The sequence below is a fragment of the Pogona vitticeps genome, chromosome 6, assembly GCF_051106095.1.
Source record: "Pogona vitticeps strain Pit_001003342236 chromosome 6, PviZW2.1, whole genome shotgun sequence".
NCBI lineage: Eukaryota > Metazoa > Chordata > Lepidosauria > Squamata > Agamidae > Pogona > Pogona vitticeps.
The window spans coordinates 25,072,551-25,096,173 of record NC_135788.1 but is presented as its reverse complement, the minus strand read 5'-3'; the positions used below and the strand labels follow the sequence as shown (position 1 = coordinate 25,096,173).

Sequence of the window (23,623 nt, the reverse complement as noted above, 5' to 3'; positions counted from 1 at the left end):
TTTTCGCTCCATAAGACACACCTTTCCATAAGACGCACCAAATTTTTAGAAGAAAACAGGAAAATATAATCAGTTTTCTTCGCTCCATAAGACGCACAGACTTTCCACCCCCGTTTTGTGGGGGAAAAGTGTGTCTTATGGTGCGAAAAATACGGTAGTTTGCTTTGCTTTATGACTGGTCTTCAGGAGGTAAACACAGGCTCCATTTGCAAGTCTGATTACTGAAGAATGCAACCCTGTGACAACTACTTTCCTGGAGAAAATGTTATCAGTTTCTAAGGGCGAGATGGGCACTTCATGGTCTCATGTAGTTTGATGCTGAGACACTTGGACAATCGAGGTTACTCTGTGTAGTAACAGTTCGCTGAAATCCCAAGTTAACAACCTGGAATCTTTTAATAAAACATTCATGGGTCTGAACTTCTGCATGCAAAGCACATGCTTTAACTATAGTGCCTCACCCCAAATATTCAGCACACCCATCTTGCCATCAATCACAGGCAGCATCTTGAACAATACACACACACAGCTCACATAATGTATACAACCACTAAGACAGTTTTTTAGAGTCAGATAGAAGAAAAATCACTCCAGATGTGATTTAATGCTCTGTGCTCCATTTTCCTCAGCATACATATCCGCAGATTTAAGGGCCACTTATCCTTTAACCCTGCAGGCAAATGGCCTTAATGTTTATCTTGATTCATTCTTGATCAATATGCCAACCTCTCTCAGATCATATATGAAAGTAGACCCCAAATTGCTTATAACCAATGCAACTCCTTTTAAGAACCTGCCTTCTTTAAAGCAAATTTTGCCTTATTAAAACTAATGGAACAATTTGAAGTCAGCACCGAGCAGAAGGTCATCCAAATCCAACTTGTCAAAATGTTGACAAAAAATATGGAACAGTGTGGAGGTTCTTCTGCCCAAGGCCTTGGGTCAGAAGCAGAAGTATTTGATTTAATGCTGTCCCTGTCAGCAATGCTGTCCAGGTTCAGGAAGGCTGAATTCGTGCTTTATTCTGAACTGACTTTATTTGGTGGCAGGGGTGGTGTTTGTTGGAATATGTAGTTGTGCAACCCAGCATGTATGTATATGTATAGGTGTAATGCAAATGACTGGCATGTGTTATTCACATAATGGAATTTATGTAGCCACTCAGATCATGTCTGTTGTTTGCCAATGGTTGTTAAGTGGGTTAACTGTCAGACGGAACAAGAAGTAATAGTTACAATGAGATTGTCCGGCCTGCTTGGTCTTCTTATTTTGCTTGTTCCGTTTTGTTAGTTAACATGAGCCTTTTCTGTTACTATGTTTGATAAGAATATATTACCATATTTGCCAGCACACAAGGCAACTGGCCGTATAAGACGCCCCCCCAACAGGAGGAGGAAGAGGGGAAACAGGCGGGCGGCAAGCGAGCGCACGCGCAGCTGGCTCAACGGTGCGGGACAGCCCGGGGGTGGCTCAGGCATGGCAGTGAGAGGGTGAGGAAGAGCAAGAGGCTGAGGAGGAGGAAGAGGAAGAAGAAGAGGGAAAATGGGTGGGTGGTGGGCGAGCGCGGGGCAGCGGGCAGCCCAGCGGCGGGCTCTGGCCACTCAGGCATGGCAGGCTCTGCTTCCCTCCGTCCATCCAGACCGACCGACCACCTGCCTGCCTGCCCGCCCGCCTGCCCGCCTTCCTCCCCAGCCAGCGGCGGCCCCGCGTCATTCAGTGCACCCGGCATACAAGATGAACCCCCCACTTGGAGGCATGTTTTTTGGGTCCAAAAAGTCATCTTGTACACCGGCAAATAACTGTTACAAGCACTGTTAGCTTATTCTTCTATGTGTTTTATACAGCAAACATTCTTTAAACATTTACCAAGACTAAATGAATATTATTTTCAACTGTTGACACACACGCAAGGGAGAAAAATATTTATGATCAGTGTGTTTTTTTATACTATGCTCGAACCACTGTGTATACCAACTCTCAAACACTTCAACAGAGCTTAGTGCTACTGTGCTTCCTATGAAGAGTTCATATCCATGTGAAGGGCTCCCAGTTTGCATTCCTTTAATTACCTCTTTTGTTAGATTTAAAATGTCACACTACCACCACCACCACCACCACCAAAACACTCCAGAGGCAAATCTTCAGCAAGGAAGGAATACATAAGGTCTTTTTTCCCATGGGAAGCCTAAAGAAACCATTTCCCATAATCCAGCTTTGCAGTGCAGTACAGACATAGACATTAGTAAGTCCCAGTCTTCTTAAGGATGAACTAACCAGCCTGTGCTCATTTGCTACGGTACTTTTGCCATCCCTTTTGGACAAAAAAAATCTGTGGTTGTTAGGAGTCTGAACGCCTAACAAACATTAGAGTATGCATACACAATCAACAAGGAAGAGAGTGCTATGCCACTTCAAGGCTGTTGTGTACAGAGTACATATGGAGGTACATCAATGTACATCAGATGGGTAGCCTGAAAAAGCTGCTGTGGTCTACTGAGTGCTCTTTCACTGAAGCAAGATGTCTGTATAGAGCATTTGCTCTCCAGATTCTTCCAGGCAGATTCTTAGGCAAAGACTCATCTTTCATCTGCCATCCAATTTTTTTAAAGCTAGAAACACCAGAACAGATTACAGTGGTGCCTTGCAAGGCAATTGCCTCGTGGGACGATTAATCTGCAAGATGATTGGTGTTTGCAATCGCTGTGGAGATGATGTTTTCTATGGACGATTTTCGCAAGACAACAATTTTTTCCCATTGGAACGCATTAAATAGATTTCAATGCATTACAATGGGGAACTGTGTTTCGCAAGACAATGTTTTCACAAGATGACTTTTTCGCGGAATGAATTAACATTGTCTTGCGAGGCACCACTGTACTGGAAAGCATTCTGACATGATTTAGAAACATGGGATTCTTAGAAGATGTTGTCAAAACCACTGTGCCTCTTTCCTGAAGAATACATATACCATTAATTTTCTTGAAAATGAGAAATGGCCATTGTATATGAGAAAACCCCCAAATCACATGTAATTGATGCAAAAGGCCCCCAAGGATGACTAAAGCCTCAATACTGTTGTAGTCATTAATCGCCAGGATCAAATCATCTTCATCTTTTTCTTTTTACTTAAAGGTTAAATGGCATTTAACGCTTCATTTATTATTTTATTTATTTATTTAAAATATTTTTATTCCACCTTTCTCCTGAAAAAGGACACAAGGTGGCTTATATCATTAAAAAGACAATATTGAAAAGCTAAAAACAGTAAATACACAAATATTTAAAAAGAATTAAACATGTATCGTATTAAAAACGGCAAATAAAATCAATACTAAAACACATTTAAAACAACAGACCACAACAATCCATTTAAAAACCCCTCTCAGACCACCAGTTATTAAGGAAAAGTCTGCCTGAAGAGAAAGGACTTTGCCTTCCTGTGGAAGGACAACAAAGATAGGGCTTTAATATGTTATTTTAGGCTTAATGTTAAGCTCTTACAAAAAGCTGGTGTGGTTGCCACAATTTGTCTAAACATAAAACTTCTTCCATCAAAGACTAGCTATAGCAATCTACCAGAGTACAAATGGGTGCAATAAATTTCTAGCAAGTTCCCTTAAGATTTCTACTACCTTTACCGATCTCTTGTACAACTCCGGTTTCTGTGACAAATTTCTACCTCCTCCTTCCTGCAATATTTTTAATCATGCTGGTGGGATTTTGACATGGTATCAACAACAAAAATACATTTGACCAAAAAAAGGCAGGTGGGTGATGCTTTCAAATCACCACCCACAACATTCACTGCAGAAAGGTTATCATGAAGCGATAAAGGCTTCAGTATAAATGCCAGATGCAGGGGAGTGGTATCAGGAGATAAGTACGTATTTCGTTGTCTCATGTGCTCCCAGAGGCATCTGGTGGGGCCACTGTGAGATACAGGAAGCTGGACTAGATGGGCCCTTGGCCTGATCCAGCAGGGCTCTTCTTACGTCTGTCTGTAAGGGGTCTTATCCCTCAGCATTCTTCTTTCTTGTCATGCCAACAAGATTAATGAAAGCAGAGTCAGAATTCAACCAAGCTGGTGGCAGTACTGGAGAATGTTAGAATACTTCAGCACAGCTACCACATTAGTGGACCTTGTAAGTCAAAACAGTTATAACTTTTCTAACATCATCCTAATTAAATTATACCAGAATTATAATTTAATGGGATATCATGGCACTCTTTTCAGAACATATCTGTAACAGTTGCAGTTACTTTTGAAGGGTGTGTGTGACCTCACTAATTGTTGGAGGATAGATACATATATGCTCCTTGAGTTTATAAAAAAATCCATATTTTGGAGCAATGGATGATACAAGTTTTGCAGCAATGCACAATAGAGTAAAGCAACCAAGCACAAAGAAATTATAATAAAGACAAACACATTAACAACTCAGCGACTGGCAGTGATTAGACAGTAAATGACTATTTGAAAAGAAAGACCTTCGACAGAAGGGCATTCCATAGGATGATTGCTGGTACACCTAAGACCCTACTCATGCAGCTTCTAAGTGTATCTCAGAAACACACAAAACCACATGAAGCACTTCCTCACTAGACCTTTGGGACAGAGCAGAATGACAGGGTGAAAGACATATCCTTAGGTATCCTGCTCCTAAGTTGTTTCAGCTTTGTACTATAGTATCACATGGTTTAAGTACCTGCTGATGCAACTTCCTTATTGTCTATTGTGGATACTCAGAGATTGTGTCTCTACCACATATCAGTGACTCACAGCTTTCAGAGAACTACCCTGTTTCCCCGAAAACAAGACCTAACCTGAAAATAAGCCCTAGTATGATTTTTCAGGATGTTCGTAATATAAGCCCTACCCCCAAAATAAGCCCTAGTGAAGTGAAACCACACCCTCCACCATTGTGCAGCATTGTGCAGCAACCAGGAGATGACATGACTATAAAATAAAACATCCCCTGAAAATAAGCCACAATGCTTATTTTTTTTTTTTTTTTGGAGCAAAAATTAATATAAGACCCTGTCTTATTTTTGGGGAAACATGGTCGGAAAGTACTGAGTTGCTTTAGAAAAACCTGTAACTCTTAATAGTAACTGACCACTTCAGTGGGGGTTGAAACTTGAACTCCAGCTAATTGCTTATTGAAAAATAACTTCCCAGGCTCTAAATTTTTTGCTTGCCATGAACACACAGTATGGGTACAACTAATTATTTAAATTACATAGGAAAAATTAATGGGAAGGCAACACAATTTTATATAGTTCTTATAAACATATTTTTAATCCCAGCCCTCCCAGTTTGTCAAGATAATTTTCAAGATAGTTAAGTGGATGGTGCAACAGCAAATACTAAGCAGTTTTCTTATCCTTATGTTTCAAAAAATTTAACAAATCCCTCTAACTTACCAAATCAATCAGACTCTCCTGTATTCTGTTCAAGGTGGTGCGAAGCCTGCTGCTACTGAGCCCCAGTCCCGTTGATTCAAACTGGAAACAAGAGAGAATTCTAAGCAACACGATTTGGGTAGCGCACAAATAAACCAAATACAGTTTTCTGTTTATTCATGTCCCATTGCCCCACAGTGTAAAAGCATGTTGTGACACTGCAAATGCAAATCAAAAATGGGGGAGCGGGGGAACCTTTTCAGAAAATAATTGTTGCAATTCGTCCAAAACTGCACACATATAAAAACATGAACTAAATTGTATACACTAAATGGTCACACACAATTCATACTGACAAGCGAATTATCCACTGTAGCAGGGGATAATTTCCAACATTTCATATTGTTTCAGTGTGGTTACTTTGGGCCAGAGGAAAACCATATGTGTTGTATTGTTTGTAATGATAACATCAAATAGCGCCAGATATTTTGCCAAATAAAAAACTAATACAAATCAGCACGAAGATTTGTATTTATTATTTAAAAATATTAAGGTTCATATACTCAAATAGCCAGTTATACAAGGCAAATTTTAATCTGAAAAGATGAGCAATATTACATCTCCATAAACAACTGTGATATGAGAATCAAACGAAAAGAAAAAAATGCCATGGTTCGCATAAGACCCAAAGAAAAGCCTGGTTTCTAGTTGGTATTAACTAGCTTAATTCCATTATAAACATTATGTATACTAGTCCAAGAGATTATTACTTAACCCCTTTTAAATCCAGTGCAAATATGAAGTCCACAATGGAATTGCTCAGTTAATAAACCTACATGTAGTGGTAGAACTAAGAAACATACATGCATTTCCAGGGTCTACTTCATTCATATTACCAAGATGCTGGCATGTGTTTCGTCCAAGGAATGCCCACCCCCACCCCGTTCAAACAGTCATTCTTTGGGTTTGCATTGAATGAAACTCATGTTTGAAGGTGTCATTCAAAAATTGCTCAGTGATGAACTTGTAGAGAGACTAGGTTAGTTCTGCTAATGCCTTACTATAATACATCAGTTAAGTATTCTCACATACTACCATGCTTTTAGAGTATACATTTTACATAGGGACTGAGAGTAGAGCCAGCCTGTGCAGTCTTGGGTAAGCTGCACAGTCCTAGGGTGACCCCAGATGTACAGAACTGGAAATCACTTCTGAGTATTCTCTATCTGGAAAAACCTGAAAAGGTTTACTATAAGTCAGAATTGATTTGATAGCTTTGTTGTTGGTGGTGGTGGTGGTGGTGTTTCAGGTTGTTTGACCGTGTTCTGAAGATTTTTCTTCCTAATGTTTCACCAGTCTCTGTGGCTGACATCCTCAGAGGACAGGAGTTAGAACTCTGCCTGTGGTCTGCAAGAGTTCTAACTCCTGTCCTTTGAAGATGGCAGCCACAGAGACTGGCGAAACATCAAGAAGAAGAAAAACCTTCAGAACAGCCCAAAAAACCTACAGCCATCGGATAATGGCTGTGAAAGCCTTCGGGAATACATGATGATGATAATGATTGGTTGTTGTGGGTTTTTCGGGCTCTTTGGCCGTGTTCTGAAGGTTGATCTTCCTGACGTTTCGCCAGTCTCTGTGGCCGGCACCTTCAAAGGACAGCACTCTGATGATGATTGTTTTATGGCTATTTTCTTCTGAAGTGTTTCTGGTTGACAATTTTACACATTATGCATCAGATAGCAAATTTAATTCTCAAAATGTATGAAGCATTAGAGTACCTTCAGAAGACAGCTCATGAAAAGGAACAAGATCATGAAGTTCATGTTTTGAAATTATGCCTCTCTTAATTTGTACAACAAAAACAATAAAGAGGAAGTTGTACGGCACCTTAAAGACTAACAGATTGATTTTATTGTGAGCTTTTGTGAATCACAACCCACTTCCACAGACATGTGGAGTGGACTGCAATACGTGAATATTTATGATAAATTAAACTGTAACTCTTTAAGGTGCCACAAAACTTCTTTTTTGTTGTTTTAGTTGTACTTTTGGTTTGGTTTTCCACATGTTGAAACAGACTAACATGGCTACCCCTTTGAAAACTCTCAGTTTGCTATTGCTAAATTTTCAATTAAAGAGAAAATAAAAGTGAATTCATTCAACATAGATGGCATAAAATATCCAACAATGTGGCTGAATTGACATATTTTATCTTTACTGCTGTCACGTGGCTTTAAATGGATAGATCCCACTGCTTTCTGCATTAAAGCCATGTGCTAAGTTTAGCTACATAACTGTGAATTTATTTATAATGTTCTACAGCTGTGTGGATGAAAACTTGAACTGAAAGAACACCATTTAGATATTTGACAAGCCTCAATCTATGTCAACAGCTCACTTAAAAAATCTATACTTATATCATTTATGTCCACTGCTAAAGCTGAAGTGTATATGACTCCAAATCTGAAGAGCTGATGTTTTCTATTAATGTGAATGCAGGAGCATATTCTGTATCAAGTTTAGAATTACTTGTTAGGCTGCTGTAATGCTTCACGAGGCTCAAGGATTTCATTTGCTCTCGAAACTTAATGACAAAAGGGCGTACAAGTCTTCAGTGGCAACAAAATGTTGCAGTGGTGAGATGTTTATAAATAGATTGGGCTTTTAAATATAGAATTATGAGGAAGACTATTGTGGAGCAGTCTTAACAGACCTCAAAAATCTCAGTGGCCTGTACCAAAAGTCCGCAGAACTTAAGCAGGTGCAGCTGTAAAGCTGGGATTGAGTTATACAAAAACAGAAACATATTTGCTTCCTCCTTGTTACAGAGAAAATCTGCAATTTTTCTACTGAACAGTTGTTTAATATCAAACACCTGTTTCTAAACATAATTTATGTTCTTGCCCTCCCCCAACTCTCCTTTCTTACCCACAGGATAATGTTTCTGTGTGACTCTTGTTGCTTAATTAATATTTAGTATCTTTCAGCATTCCCATTTATTTCAGAAGATCCCATTTCCCACCAAATTAATTTTTCTGTATTATATATAATGTCTGCTATAACTCTTAATTCATTTGCTATATAGTAGCTTTTTACATTAGGGATACCTAAACCTCCTTTTTTTGAGCCTTATATCAATATCTTTTATTTATTATAGATTTTTTACCTTGAGTACAATATCCATTAATTAATCTCTGCCAATACTTAAAATCTTCTTCTTCTAAATGTATTGGGAGCATCCTAAATAAGAAGGTAATCTTTGGTAATATTTTCATTTTAATTATAGCAATTCTCCCAAACTGTGATAATTTCAATTTAGAATATTCTTGAAGAGGCACTTGACATATATTACTTATGTGGAGAATACAAATCTTCTGATAAAATTAATTATTCTTGAACTCCCCCTTTAAAAGGTGGTGTTAGTGAAATTTCAAAACATGCCAGGTTTAATATTGCAAAAAGGCAGCCTTGCAACAGGCTAACATGAAAATGGACAGAAGAAAAACTCATCATGGACAGATGTTCAAGCTATGGAAGTGTCTGAGAAGTGACATGTTATTTGCTTTTCTGAACACAACTGAGCTAGTCCAGAAGCAAATGTGAGTTTGCAGAATCCAAACAAGCATCCTGATCAAATTACAGTATCTTAAAAGGGTTGAAGACTTCCCGAAAGTTGTCCCCTCCAGTTATATTTCACTGAATCCACAATTATCCCTGTGCAGTTGAGGGCCGATGAGAGTTGCTAGTCAACATTTCTGCTTTGCTATTTGATTCAGCCTATTATTCAGCTTGCAATCTACCGAGTGTAACACAGCGTTCCAATCACGTATTGCAACTTGCCATGCCTGCAATGAGGGACGTGGTGGTGCTGTGGGCTAAACCGCAGAAGCCTGCGCTGCAGGGTCAGAAGACCAAGCAGTCGTAAGATCAAATCCACGCGACGGAGTGAGCTCCCGTCGCTTGTCCCAGCTCCTGCCAACCTAGCGGTTTGTAAGCATGCAAATGCAAGTAGATAAATAGGGACCACCTCGGTGGGAAGGTAACAGCGTTCCGTGTCTAAGTCGCAACGGCCATGTAACCACAGAAGATTGTCTTCGGACAAAACGCTGGCTCTATGGCTTGGAAATGGGGATGAGCACCGCCCCCTAGAGTCGAATACGACTGGACAAAAATTGTCAAGGGGAACCTTTACCTTTTATGCCTGCAATATTCCATGTATTTATGTAGCTGGCTGCATAGCTCAGGTTTAGGTATCTGGCTGTGGAGTCAGAGGTTAGGAGTCAACTCCCTGCTCTGTCTCCTGTGAGTACAAGCCAGCCCATGTGGCTTTGGGCAAATTGCACAGTCCCAGAAGCACACCCAGAAGAAGAGAACAGTAAACTCCTGAGTACTCACTACCTAGAAAACCCTGGAAAAGATCACCATAAGTCAGAATTGACTTGATGTCACACGATTATTATAATTATGTATATATGTACATATTTCATGAAAGATAGGAGAAAGGGGTAGTTTATCAAACTTACAACAATTTGTGGCTTTGTTTTGTGAGGTAGGTCGCAAGTTGTGCAAGTGGTGATCATTGGTTTAAAGCAAATACTAAATACATATTAATAAATCAGAGGATGTTGTTTTACTCTTTAGAGATGTAAAACTATCACATCAACTTTACCCAGGAGGGAGAAATTAAAATTATAGACCCTTTTGTAACTCGTATGTTTCCTTTTATAACTGTCCTACAAGAACCAACAACAAACCACACTACAGTCATTTCACTATGCATTTACCTGCCTAGCACTGTGTTGCTCTCTGCCAGATGTAGAAAGTACAGAACTGGGCAAGAGCTTTAAAAATATAAACAGAAGATGAGGGAGAGGGGAATGAAACAAATAATAGTAGAGATAACCAATGAAAATCAACATATTTTAGAATAAGTATTTTTTTCCTTTCCTTGCTCTGTAAGCAACAAATGCTCAAAGCTTTGTTTGTGCCAAAAAGAACAACTCAGGATTACTTGGAATGCGGGGACTTGTCAAGCAAATAAAAGATTAATTTAGACCCCTCTTCCATAAAAGCTCATGGGACAGCTGATCCCAACATTTCATTGGTTTCACAGTTGCTGCAACAGGAAAAAAAACATGCTTTGATTTACAAGAACAAAATAAATGATTACTGGCATGTGTGAAATGATTCATGTTAAAGTCAAACTTCTCAACTCCCGTGCTAGTTGCTAAGGAAGTCATAAACACCTCCTTTGTATATTGTCCTGATATATTTTGAAACCACCCCCCCCCCAAGAAACATAGCAATGATGACTGAAGATTGGGGATATTCATTTTCTTTTACAAATACTCATGCACAGCCATGCTCCCCACGTATTGCTCTTCCCGCCAATCACAGAAGTAGATCCTCCATCTCTTTGCTCAGCTGGCCACTCAGCAGCTATGAAGGGAAACTCGTCATCCCACCCCCTGCCTGGAGTGACCAGCCAAGCAGGGAGATGATCTACTTCCATGATTGGGAGGAAGAGCCAAATGCTGGCAATGCGGTGGCACGTGAGTGGATGGGCTAGTTCTGGGGGACAGACCCACGTTAGTTGCAGCTGGGACCGGGATATTTGTATTCATTAATTAATATGAAAATTCCCATCTCTAACAATGACCTAATATGTCTATACTCTTTCCAATGTAACAGAAATGCCATACGTTCAACAATTTAAATTAACTTGCTGCCAGATCACCACTGGTGGTCCCAATCCCAGTGGTGCCAAGCCAGTGACACATTTTTACTATTAAAGGGTCCCCAGCCCCTGCATCCTGAAGCCTCCGAAGTCGTCCTTATGGCACAAGGGAACCCTGGAGGCCTCAGAACCTGAAAAGGGTGGGGTAGGGATACAAAATTTTCCACGAGTTTAAATTAAATGTTTCCAACACCTGATCCAGGATACACAGGCAGAGAGGTACACAACAGGATTTTGTCCATTCTGTTTAAGCCACGGCTAACGTGACCTATTGTCATCCTAGCTTATTCCTTCGGTTTGTGAAGTAAATACAAGTGTAACTGAGAACTCTGGCTTAATACATGTCAGGATCTTTATGCTGAATTCGATGCTCAACAGGATGACAGAAGGAAACATGGGAAGGACGAGGAATTAGCCCCCAACATCTGTGTTTCTGGTTTCAAAAACCATGGCATTAGCTGACTGGAATGGTTGCTTGAACTGGGCCATCCCACTTGCCTGAAACTCTTGAGGATAACTTTTTTTTTCCAGTCCATAACAGCACAACCAGCAGCCTACCTGACCCATATAAAGTCTTTTCATCTATTTGCCTGTGGGCATTTTCTTCCCAGGAGCTAAAGCTTCAGATGTGTTGTTTTTGTTCTCTTGGTTTAGCAAGATTCATTTTGACACAGTGTGAGACCATCGAGTTAAACGTATATGTGAGTGAAAAAACAACTGGATCAACAACATGAAATATTCTAGCAGACCTTCCTCAATGCTATGAAACAAGTTTTTAAAAAATCTTTAGATTGCTTCCTTACATTTCTTCTTCCATACTATCTTCAGACCTGAAACTAGCACAAACTTTTGTAATTAGATATCAAGTGCAATTTACAATCCAGGCTGCTACCATTCCTCCTTTTACACTCATCACATTTACTTACCGTGTCATTTCGCCCAAAAAATGTATATATTGCATACATATAATAATCAAAAAGCTGGGACATGAAATGGATCACATCAAAGGCAATAGGCTTCAAGATGTTCATCATCTGCATGTATTTTCCTAGGAGAGAAAAAGTAACAAATGCAATTTCAAGTTTACAAGCCAAATTCACTTATATGTTATATACACTTCATTTATGATATAGTGGTGGTGTTACAGGAAATGCAGGACAATTCTCATCTGCTCCAGCCAGCATAGCTAATGGTGAGGGACAACTGACAGGGATGTACAGAGCTGTGAGATCTGGAGTGCCACAAGTTGCTGATGTGTTTTATGTGTTTTATGAAAGTGCTGAATCAGCAACTCTTTTCATAACTGCATAGTAATGCACTCCTGCATCCTTCCAGCCATCTCCCTGATTACCCAATTTCTCGGAAGTATGAAGTGTCCATTTATGATCATATAGATGTAACATACAAAAGTTCTATAAACTTCCTCCTCTGAGGTTAATACATCAGATCTGTACTTAATCTGTACTGAGGTTAATACATCAGATCTGACTCTGATGCTTCTTCTGTATTATCACACAGTCATTCATATTTTTAAATGCTGCATGAAATGTGAAAATAAACTATTCTATAGGCTTTCAGGCATGGATTTCCCAAATAACTCTTAGAAGGCACACCGACAAAATGGAAAAGCTATAGGACAACATTTCAGGGACAAGGGCAAAACAAGGCACTCTACACCTAAATCTTGTCCCTGTAAAATCTTTTTTCCACTAGGTGCCAAGAACATTTACTTATCACAACATCATTCTGCATCTCAACACCATTTATGTTCCAAGAACATTTCTTCTTCATTCCTTCCATAAAATGATGCCAATTTTTTCAACTCTTCTTCCGCAAAGCTAGCAATCAACCATTTTTCACTAAACAGGCATTTTTTAAAAAGTATCACTAGGAAGTTCACCAACAGAATAAAGAGTGGAGCTTGCCCTAGCTATAACGGAAGTGAAGGACATTATAAGCAACTCATTCAGGGAAAGCAGACATGTCCACGGACTGCCTTCCATCACAATATGTTCTTGACAAATGTCACAGCTACTAACACACATTTCTTGGGAATATAAATTATGGTACTAAAACTTCTAAATAAAATGTATTCTCAAAGGCTTTCACGGCTGCGATCCAATGGTTGTTGTAGGTTTTTCGGGCTGTTTGGCCATGTTCCAAAGGTTTTTCTGAAGGTTTAGGAAGAAAAACCTGCGGAACGCAGCCAAACAGCCCAAAAAACCTTCCAGATAAAACGGTGTGACTTGCTATATTTTAATTTAAAGCAGGGGCAATAAATCTTTCTGCTGCATTGTGTCATATCCTAATTCTCTAAGAGTCCCCAATCTTCCAGAAAAGCCATGGGGGCATTTAATCGAGCAGAGAGATCAGAAAAAACAGGTATCCCAATCTGAGGGAGTAGAACTGTTGTCTACAGTCTGCATTGCACTTAACCCTAGTTTATGCACAGTAATCATATCACATACAGAAATAAAACATTAAAGTGTAGGGTGCTATTATTTTTTTTATAACTCAATAATTATTATTCTTTTCTTTCAGAGGGGGAATGTAGCGCAAACCTTTCTTCCCGCTAAAATGTGGCATGGGTTCTGAAAGCACAAAAAAATTACCTCATTGCTCAGATATGGCCAGGAGCCAAAAGTTAGTCATCTGTGTTTTAAAGTCATATATTCTCTCCAGATTTCCTAAACAAAGACCAGAACTTTGGAATGAAAGCAGCATCTCTGACACCGTGGTGCCACCCACATGGCAATCTACCTCAGGATAGTCTTTACAGAAGTTATTAAAGAAAAAGCATTTTTTATTATATTTTTGGCTAGAAAGAATATACGTACCAAGTTCATCTATATTTTGTGCAGAGCTATAAAAGACCAATTTTTAAAGCAGATTTATAGATGGCAATTTTGAACACTCTTCAAACAAACAAGATATGTCAGCAGACTATTAGTTCTCAGAACTGATATCATGCCTTTGTCCAAGAACCATTGGGCAATATTTATTAATTTATTACAGCAGCATCCCAGAGGCTCAGCAGCTCATGCTATTAGCCTGATCTAACAAATACAAATGTTTGCCAAGTGTAATAAAGTTTCAGGTGAACACTCAGGGAGAACAGAATTATTGGCAAGGACACATGAAAATGGGGTTCCACACAAAAAAACAATTATGTTGTGTTCCCTCTTGCCCATGTCCATCAGATGAAAATCAATTTGCTCAGGCCATAATTGGAATCAATGACTTTGATAACTTTTTCAAGTTTGTTTAAAGAGGACATCATGAACGTATAAAAATTCCCCAATATGTACACCTAGGAAGGCACATTCATGGACACATAAAGTGGTTCAGTTCACATTGTACAAGAACTCTCTTATATCTTAATTAAGATGATGTAGTGAGCACTGGAACTCAATCACCTCATGTTTAATGTACCACTGCTTTTGTTATAAAACTAAGGGAAAAATCATATGTTCCCAGAGGCTTGCATGCAAGGGAAGAATTCCCCTGCATCCTCTCCCCAAGGAGCAGTTCTCCAGATACCTGTGAGTATCTAACAGATAAGATATTGGCTTTCAGGCAGAATAGACCTACTTTGTGTGGACAGAACAAGGTGAAATCATTTGGATTACAGCCTGTGCATGTTTCATAAACTATTGTCAATGTTCTTTCCCAACCAATGGTCATAAAAGGATGACCATTTGTCATATACCTGTCAACGGCTAAGTCTTTTTCTTTCAACTGGGAACCAAGGAAAAGGCTAGCACAAGCCTTCTTGCATGTTAATACAACATGCTTTTAAATAACTCAGTAGAAGCACATATATGATACTGCATGTTGTATCAGAAATTTAGCAAAAAAAACCTCACTTACCAACAAGTCTGATTACATTAAGCGTAGTGTTGGTTAAAATGGGAGCGTTCACTTTGTTGAGACAATAATCTGATCGCTTTCTGCTCTTCAGGGTTTCTCGAGAAATACTAGATTGAAAATATATTAGCTGTCAGAGCACAGATAAATGTGGTACTACACAAACAGGAGTCAAAGTCCCTCTTATTTTAAAAGTTTGTTTATGCCAGTACATAGTGTTTTTAGATACATACTCCTTCCCTAGTCTAATTCTTAACATCAAGGATTATAGAAACAAACCGAGTTCTACGTCTAGCTTATTCAAGTACTCTGTGACCTTGAAATAAGGAAGAAAACGAGTGGAGAATCCTTCATACCAACTATAGTCTCTTGAAGACTGCATCCCCTATTCTTAAGTTAGAAGGAATCTTTAAAGTCTCTTCTGACCTCCTCACCCACTCCTGGTGTGTATGTAAGAGAGAATGTAGAAATGTGTGAGGGAAAATAAGAGTCTGTGCTTGAATGAGAAAGGACTAATACCTGAAAGTATGCATCTGTGCCTATGTGAGAATAGAGAGAAGGAACAAGGGGAAGAAGGGACTCCACATGCACACACCCAACACATGTTCCTTGAGAGATTAAGCCCTTGGGAAATGTGGGGATGAAACCCCCATAGATAAATTGGCTGCCCATTCTTGCTTTGGTGTGCTTTGCCCTGAATCCGAACTATTTGGTATACCATGCCCTGAATAAACACAAACAAAATGGAATTTCAGCAATGGACTAAGGAAAGGGCCTGGCAGTAACTAAGTATTTGGGGGGAAAAGATTATTCACTGTTTATAATGCGTTTGAGAGCCTTTATAGTTCATAGTAGAGACCTAGGAAGTCCCTTCATCTAGCCCAAAGCTTGGGAAATGCATAAACCATCAGAGATTGCTGGACTACAATTTCCATCTGTCCCCTCTAACACAGCCAGTATCAAAGGCTGATGGGAGACACAGTCAAACAACATGCAGAGAGCTTCACTCCTGTTGTAGATGCTAAGTTTTGTCAAGATATGAGTGTCCCATAATGCGGTATGGCTTTAATAGTCTTCCAAACCATTATATGTTGGTTGGAGCTAGCACATTATTTTCTTTTTAGAGTGTGTGTCAGAGAAAATAATGACCCTTTTGGTTGGAGCAGAGCTGCACAGTTTAGTAGCCTTGTACTCCTACTGCTATTCATTGGTCCCACACAATAGAGATGAATTCCTCAGCTGCTCATCCTAATTAAGACTCTGTTGATTTTAAAGAATATTAACAGAAGGGTAAAAAAGCTCTTAGCTGAGGTGCTAGAAATGATTAATGACTTAATTTTAGAAGTAATCTGCAGCATTTAATTTTAGAAGTAATCTGCAACATCTCTGTGTAAGAGTTGGAAGGACCAAAACAGAATCTCAGTGGTTTATACCAGGGAGACAATCTTGAGATTGCAAAAAGATGCAAAAGCTTTCACTGTTTTCAATATTGCAACCTACACATCATCTGGCACTGTGTGGCAATATTTACAACAACTTTTGGCATCCCTATATGGGTCAGCAGTTCTGAGTGTCTCAGCCATTTAATGTGGTGTTGAAAATGACAGCTGCACCTTCAGAAAAATTGAAACAGACAACTGATGTCTATAAACGTCTAAAGCACCTGATTTAATGTTGATGAAGTAAGAATTTAGTAGAATACAGTGTCAAACTGTCCAGTTCAAGTCAGTCAAGGGTAAATTGACATCTCCTGTGTCTTGAAAGTAAACTGAGGGTCAGTGCTTCTGGAACCTATGTGTTTTTACCATGGTTAAAAAAACTCATGCTCTAAGGTTGGAAACACAAATATTCACATTCATTGTCCAATAGTCAGAAGATCTTCCTGCATCAGCTGTGTACAAATGTATATTCAACAGACACCAGTTCAAAGCAGACACATGTTTTTGAACATATGGACAGCTTATGTTAACCTAAATGCCTTAGCCCACACTCAAATCATCCTATCATCTGCTCCATTCCCCTCTCCTTTTTAAATGTTTCTCATTTTCTCCTCTTTTTTGCATATCTTTTTTAAAAAGTAAGCAATCAGATTAAAAGTAGTGATAAAAGCCACAACAGCAAATCCTTCATTTAGAAAGATTTCCTTCTCATGGGTCTCATCATGATCTTTCCTAAATTGGTCGCTATCTGTGCTCACATTACCTTTGATTACCTGTTCCCACTTGAACCCAGCTTCACACAGAGATCCCCTCAGGATCTTCTCCAGGTGTTCTCTGATTCCACAGAGGAAGCATGTCACAACCAGAAAAGAGACCCTTTCCATTGCAACATTCCAGTTGTGAACTATTCTTTCTACACACATGGCTCAGTATACATTCTACTGATTTTCAGGCCCCACTTCAAAACACTTTTATCCTCTTGTGCTTTTTACATAACTGATTTATCATTTTCTGCTATTACAGTTGCTACTGCAATAGGGATTTTTATTAGAAATTTATTTTTCTGTTTCATCGTCTGGTTTTGATAGAGCAATTTTCTTTTTTCTGTTAGGGATCTTGGATGTTTTCAAATGGAGAAATGTAATGTAAAATAGCCATTTTCAAAATGATATTCTGGGGATACTTGGGATTCTCTTTGTACCACACCCCTAAGCAGCTGCTTGAGTTGGTCACTTCAATATGTGCAAAGGTATAGCTCGCCAGGTGACAAACCTTGAGGAAAAGGGTTCTTGAAAGGTCAGAACATTTGAAAAACATTGCTCTGTGCCTTTTGAAGTTTCAGTAAGGAGAAGCTGACAGGAGCTTAAGTGTTTATTCCAAAGCATGCCATCAAAAATAAGATACTGTACAGTGGTGCCCCGCATAGCGACGTTAATCCGTTCCAGGATTAACGTCGCTATCCGGATTCGTCACTATGCGGGGGGGGGGGGAAACCCATAGGAACGCATTAAACTCCGTTTAATGCTTTCCTATGAGGGAAAAACTCACCAGTAAGCGAAGATTCCCCCATCCGGCCGCCATTTTCGCTGCCCGGTAAGCAAGGGCAGGGCGCGAAAACGCTGCGGGCAGCCATTTTGCTGATCCGGCGTCCATTTTGGAACTGCCAATCAGCTGTTTTCTAAACATCGCAATGCGAAGATAGGTAAGCGAAACGCTTACCGATCATCGCAATGCGATGTTTAGCCTATCTAAACATCGCAATGCGATTGCATTAGCGATCACAAAAAACACATCACTATGCAGATTCATCGTTAAACGGTGTGCTCGTTATGCGAGGCACCACTGTACTCATGAAATGCAAAACATGTATTCAAGGTACCTTTTTACTGGAGCATCCCCAGTCTGTTCATCGACATAGTCTCTTTTCAGTTCTTCCGGAACATCACTGTCACTGTCATATTCTTGATAAGCACTCTTTTCCTGTTCATCTGATTCATACTTCCAAAATAAATCATAGGTGCTTTCAGTTTCTCCACATCAATTCAGAACGTACATAACATGTGCCACAGTTTTAATTTACTCTAACAGAATATTGCTTTATAAGGTAAAATTACATGACTACTGTTCTTCTTCTAGTGAATGACAGACATAATGTTCAGAGGAAAAGGACTTCTTAATGTATAAAAATACAAACTACAGTACGCTGTTATCAAGAGCAACAATACTGGCAAGTCATGAGAAACAAGGGTTAACTACCCTTGGAGGATGTTTAAATGCTGCTATTGCTCACCCTCAGCTGCTAGACAAATCAGAAACACAACCAATATAAGCAACTTACACTCAGCACTTTTCTTTGTGTGCGTGTTATGTGCTATCAGGTTGGAACTAATGTATAGCAACCCTAATAGGGCTATCAAGGAAATTGAGATAATTAAGGAGTGGCTTTACCAGTATTACACACACAGCCAAACTAATTTACACAACCAAGTGGGGACTCAAACTCATGTCTCCTGAGTCCTAAGCTGTTATTCTGTCCACTACACCTCAGTAGGTACTTTTCTTTTGAATACTTTTAAAACGCTGAGCCACTTTGAGATGGGTAAGTGAGAAAGTGTAACTGAAATAGTGATCTAAATATAAGACACTGGTAAACATTAAAAGACTGTAAATCACTGTGATTTAAAATACTAGCAAAGTATCTCCAAATAAATTACTACCACGTGCAAGACTGATGAAACTCATTTATATTGTCTGCTAATCTAACTACCGTTCAGTCAAGCTTAAGAAAAATATGCATATAAATCATTGCTTTTAGTGTTCTTAATCCCTCCACACAGAATGTTCTGTATTGCAAATGCTAAAGAGATGCCAAACGATCGTCCAGTATAAAATCATTTTCATGCCACATGAGTGATGGATTCATTAATGCAAAATGATGTAAACTGGGATGTTCCCTTGCAAGCAATGATCGAAACAGGTCAGAACTGTGAATCTTGCAATACCAAGCCTTTCAGGCTTCATAATAAATAGAACACAACTCAGCATCCCCCATGCAAGATTAAGGAAAAAGGGGACCACCACTTAAGGATAGCTATAGCCAATCACCCATAGATGTGATCATTCTGCCCTCTAATGGTTGTCTGTGATAACAGTCTTGTATTATCTAGAACTGAAACAACTTTTTGTTTGTACAAACACATAATATAATACTAATAATCTTAGAACTCCAGAGCTGGAAGGGACCCTCTGGATCATCAAGGACGCACAGTGGAAAATCGAACCCTCGGCTTCTGGATCCACAGCCAGATAATCAAAACCACTGAGCTATCCAGCAGTTCTTGAATTCACGTTTTAGCAAACAGAAAGTCCAAAAGTGTACAAGTGACAAACTCCAACCAACATTATAGCCTTTGCTCAGCAGAGGCTCATCTGTCCTTCAGCTATTAGCAGCTTTAACTGTGCTATATTTATAATATAGGCATTATTCCATAGCTTTCTGAGTCCAATGCAGAAAAACCTATTGTATACTGCCTACAAGACTTAACTCTTTTACTGTAGCATAGGCTTCTGTGAACCAAAGTTAACAATGATTTGGAAGAAACTACATATACCCTAACAATGAAGTAGAATATGTTTTTAATGTTTCTTTTGGAAATTAAGCCCAGATACAGAGCAAAAGAGATGAGAGCAGGTCTGCATAAAAAATAAACGTAAATTCGAATTAGTGTGGAAGCAATTTTTTCCAAGTTAATGGCCGTTACTAATGCAAAACTTCAGCAGTATTAAACACAGCCCAAATGCAAAAATAATAATCTTCTAAACTAACTGTTTCTAGTACCTTTCTCTCTCTCTTTTTTTTGAAAGCAATACCATTACTGTCAAGTTTTCCTGTTGGAATGGCAGTCCTCTTTATGGAACTCTCTCCAAAGGACAGCTCCCTTGGCATTCTCAGGACAGGATTTTAGGTAGCAAGTTAAGACCTGTCTTTTTGGTGCTAGGGGACTATTTTTCTTTACATCTCCACTGACATTTTACTGCTACTCTGCTTGTCTATAAACTTGCTTCTACACCAATATTGTATTAAGTGATCTGTGAACTGTGACAAAGGGATTGTTGAGGCATAAATATTTTTAAAATAAACAAAATTTCCAAAATGTGTGGAAGTATAGACACATCACGGTGTAATATTCCCTTCATACCAAATCATGGAAAGTTAAGTTGGCTCAACGCAATCTAGGCAAGAGCAAATTCATCAATACAAAAAGAAGAATTTGGGCTTAATAGCCTTATAAAAACTTTGTACTTTACTACTTCATTTCTAAGCTTTCAAAGCTTTCAGGAAGACTGACTTCAGGAAAAGAAAAAATATTGATTGAACTCTCTGAGAAGGGGCACAGGATTATGCAGGAAGTCTTACTATTTTGTTCTAGTTCCATTTTAAAAATTCCCGTTTCAACATATGCTATGGCATATGCATGAAGAACTGACACAAATGTTTCCTTACCCCATTAGAAGCCAGTACATCTTCAGTCTCATCATCCTTGTTGTTGGCTTGGATTTCAAAGGGGTTTCCTCCATTACAGTATTGTTCAAACAGAGTTTCAGCTTTTTCTATTTCTGAAGCAGGCTGTTTGCTAGGTGACACAGAAGGGGAACGAGACTGGGCCATGAACTTAAACTCCTATTAATATAAACAGAAGTCATTAATAGATTCAGCCATGAACTCCAAATACTGATCCATGTAATTAAGGAGCAACTTCTGGACAACTGCCATGGTATATGTATTTCATTGGTGTACCATCATTCATCCTTATTTTTTTTAAAGTCTCTAAACGTAGTGATAAATTTAACGCTTGTATAATTTTACCTGAGTTGCCCAGTTATCTCAGACAACATTCTGACATTTGCAAATGTCACAACACAGATTAAGTTAATTAGTGTATTGTGAAATATTATGTGATCGGGGAGTTCAAGTGAACAACAATGGGAATTACAATGCCTTTGGCTTTTACAGCTACTTACAACAGCACTTATATATACACACACATATATATACATGTATACATGTGTATGTGTGTGTGTGTGTATACATACAGTGGTGCCTCACTTAACGGGTGCCCCATTTAACGAGGAATCCACATAGCGATGAAGATTTTGCCATTGCGATGTTCCCTATAGGGAAAAATCACTTTGTGATGATGGCTTCCCCCCATCACAAATGCCCCATTTTTGCACAGCTTGCAATGAGGGGGGGGAAGCGATTGTCCCAGAAAAGAGCTGCATGAGGGGGGCAGGGGGGGCGGGCCTGCCCCTACCACACCCCCACCCACACCCACCCCGGCAAAGCGCCGCTTTCGGAAGCCTCCTGGGGATTTTTACAGCAGTGAAAATGCACCTCTGAAAGCGGCGCTTTGCCGTGGGGGGTGCGAGGGGGGCTGGCGGGGGGGTGGCAGGCAGGGAGGAGCTGGAGCAGAGAAGCTGGCAAAATGGACGCCCGCTGTGTTTTGACCCGGATTCCTCGCTTACCGGGCAGCGAAAATGGCAGCCGGATGGAGGATTCCCCGCATAGCGGTGAGTTTTTCCCCAATAGGAACGCACCACTGTATATATATACACAAACACACACATGTATATAAATACATATGTACACGCGTGCACACACACACATGTATCAGCTTCACATAAATTTAGCTTTGATTTCAACAATTTATTTATCATAACTAGAAATGGACACGAGCCACTAGTTCGGCAGGGTACGTTTACCAGCAGCAAAGCTGATTCGAGGTTTGACACCCCACCCCCTCTGGCAGGCGCTCACTCGGAGGCAGCGCCCAGAGGAGGTGGGACAGTGAAGCTGGGCCACAGCCTCAAACTGGGGAGTGCCAGAGGGGGTGGGAGGCCAAACCATGAATCAGCTGTGCAATTGATAAATGCACCAAGCCAAACCGGTGCTTCATCCCCATCTCTAATTGTAACATATGGTAATTGTGAACACTGGGAATGAAATGGAGTTTTTAAAAAAAGTAAAGATGAACTTCTAGCTTGGACATAATGCTAAAGGTTTTGAACAAAAGCCAAATAGAGTATACAGCCATTTTCGAACTTTCATTATGAAAGCTTTTAAGCAGTAGCTCACTACAGATTGTTATCATGAAATTTTGTTTCATTTTACTCATGAATTATAGTACATAGTGTAAAGAAGCCTTTTTGTAAGAAAGACACCTTCTGTATCAGATCCAATAAAAAAAACGTAACTGGTATTTCCTTCTAAATACTTTAGTATCATTAAAAGGTTAATGACTTTCATGCCAAATCAGATTAAAGGGGGGGGGGAATATTTCTGACATAGGCAGCTTTTGGATATAGGCAGCTTTTGTTGCTTAGCTGCTTCACTTAGTATCTGTTTAATTGTAACTCAAAATTTCACAGGAGCTAAGCTAACTAAATAGTAATTTGTTCACCTTCATTCAAAGGGCCACTTTTTACATCAGCACAGCAACGTGGGAACTGTTTTAAGCATGACTCAATCTAATGCTGTTTTGATTATTATTATTTTTTTAACTCAGTGTGTCACACAGCCTCTGTGTGATGACTGGTAACAATAAATAAGAATGTGACTCATACATCAGCCCAAAACTATATGAAAGAGCTGAGAGCAAGATGAGTTTGAGAATTCTGTGAAATCCCAAACCGAACTTTAAGCAAATACCTGGGCGTTTTCAGATGTCAAATTCTCACCTCCTTAAAATATGGTTTCATATTTCGCCCATCTTTCTTGGCTCCCCAGCTTTCACACTGCAACAATAGCCCCTTTATGTAACAGTTCCCTGTTACATCCAAAACTGGAACTGTGATTTAATAATAATCATAGGCTATCAAGTCAATTCCGATTGTGGAAGATCCTTTTCAGGGTTTTCTAGGTAGAGAGTGCTCAAAAGTGGTTTATCATTCCCTTCTTTGGGGGGCATCCTAGGACTGTGCAGCTTGCCCAAGGCCACACAGGCTGGCTCTTCTCCCAGTAGGCACAGTGGGGAATTGAATTCCCAAGCTCTGGCTCCATAGCCAGATACCTAACCTACTGAACCATCCAGCCAGGTTTATTAACCAGCTCATGAAGTAGAATTAGGACTTCATTTAAGATCTTGATTGCAAACTACAATATATACCATGCAATGTT

At 39.5% G+C, this 23,623-nt stretch overlaps 1 protein-coding gene across 2 annotated transcripts in view; it reads right to left on the bottom strand.

Moving 5' to 3' along the window:
* The window catches only part of VPS50 (VPS50 subunit of EARP/GARPII complex), a 74,036-nt gene that overhangs the window by 12,797 nt on the left and 37,616 nt on the right, over nucleotides 1-23,623 (bottom strand). For both annotated transcript variants that reach the window (XM_078378699.1, XM_073003186.2), the window contains exons 18-22: nucleotides 20,951-21,127; nucleotides 18,326-18,444; nucleotides 15,011-15,117; nucleotides 12,067-12,188; nucleotides 5,425-5,505 (exon numbers count right to left, since the gene is read on the bottom strand). In XM_078378699.1, the coding sequence (XP_078234825.1) occupies nucleotides 5,425-5,505; nucleotides 12,067-12,188; nucleotides 15,011-15,117; nucleotides 18,326-18,444; nucleotides 20,951-21,127 (606 nt within the window). The remainder of the gene's footprint in view (nucleotides 1-5,424; nucleotides 5,506-12,066; nucleotides 12,189-15,010; nucleotides 15,118-18,325; nucleotides 18,445-20,950; nucleotides 21,128-23,623) is intronic.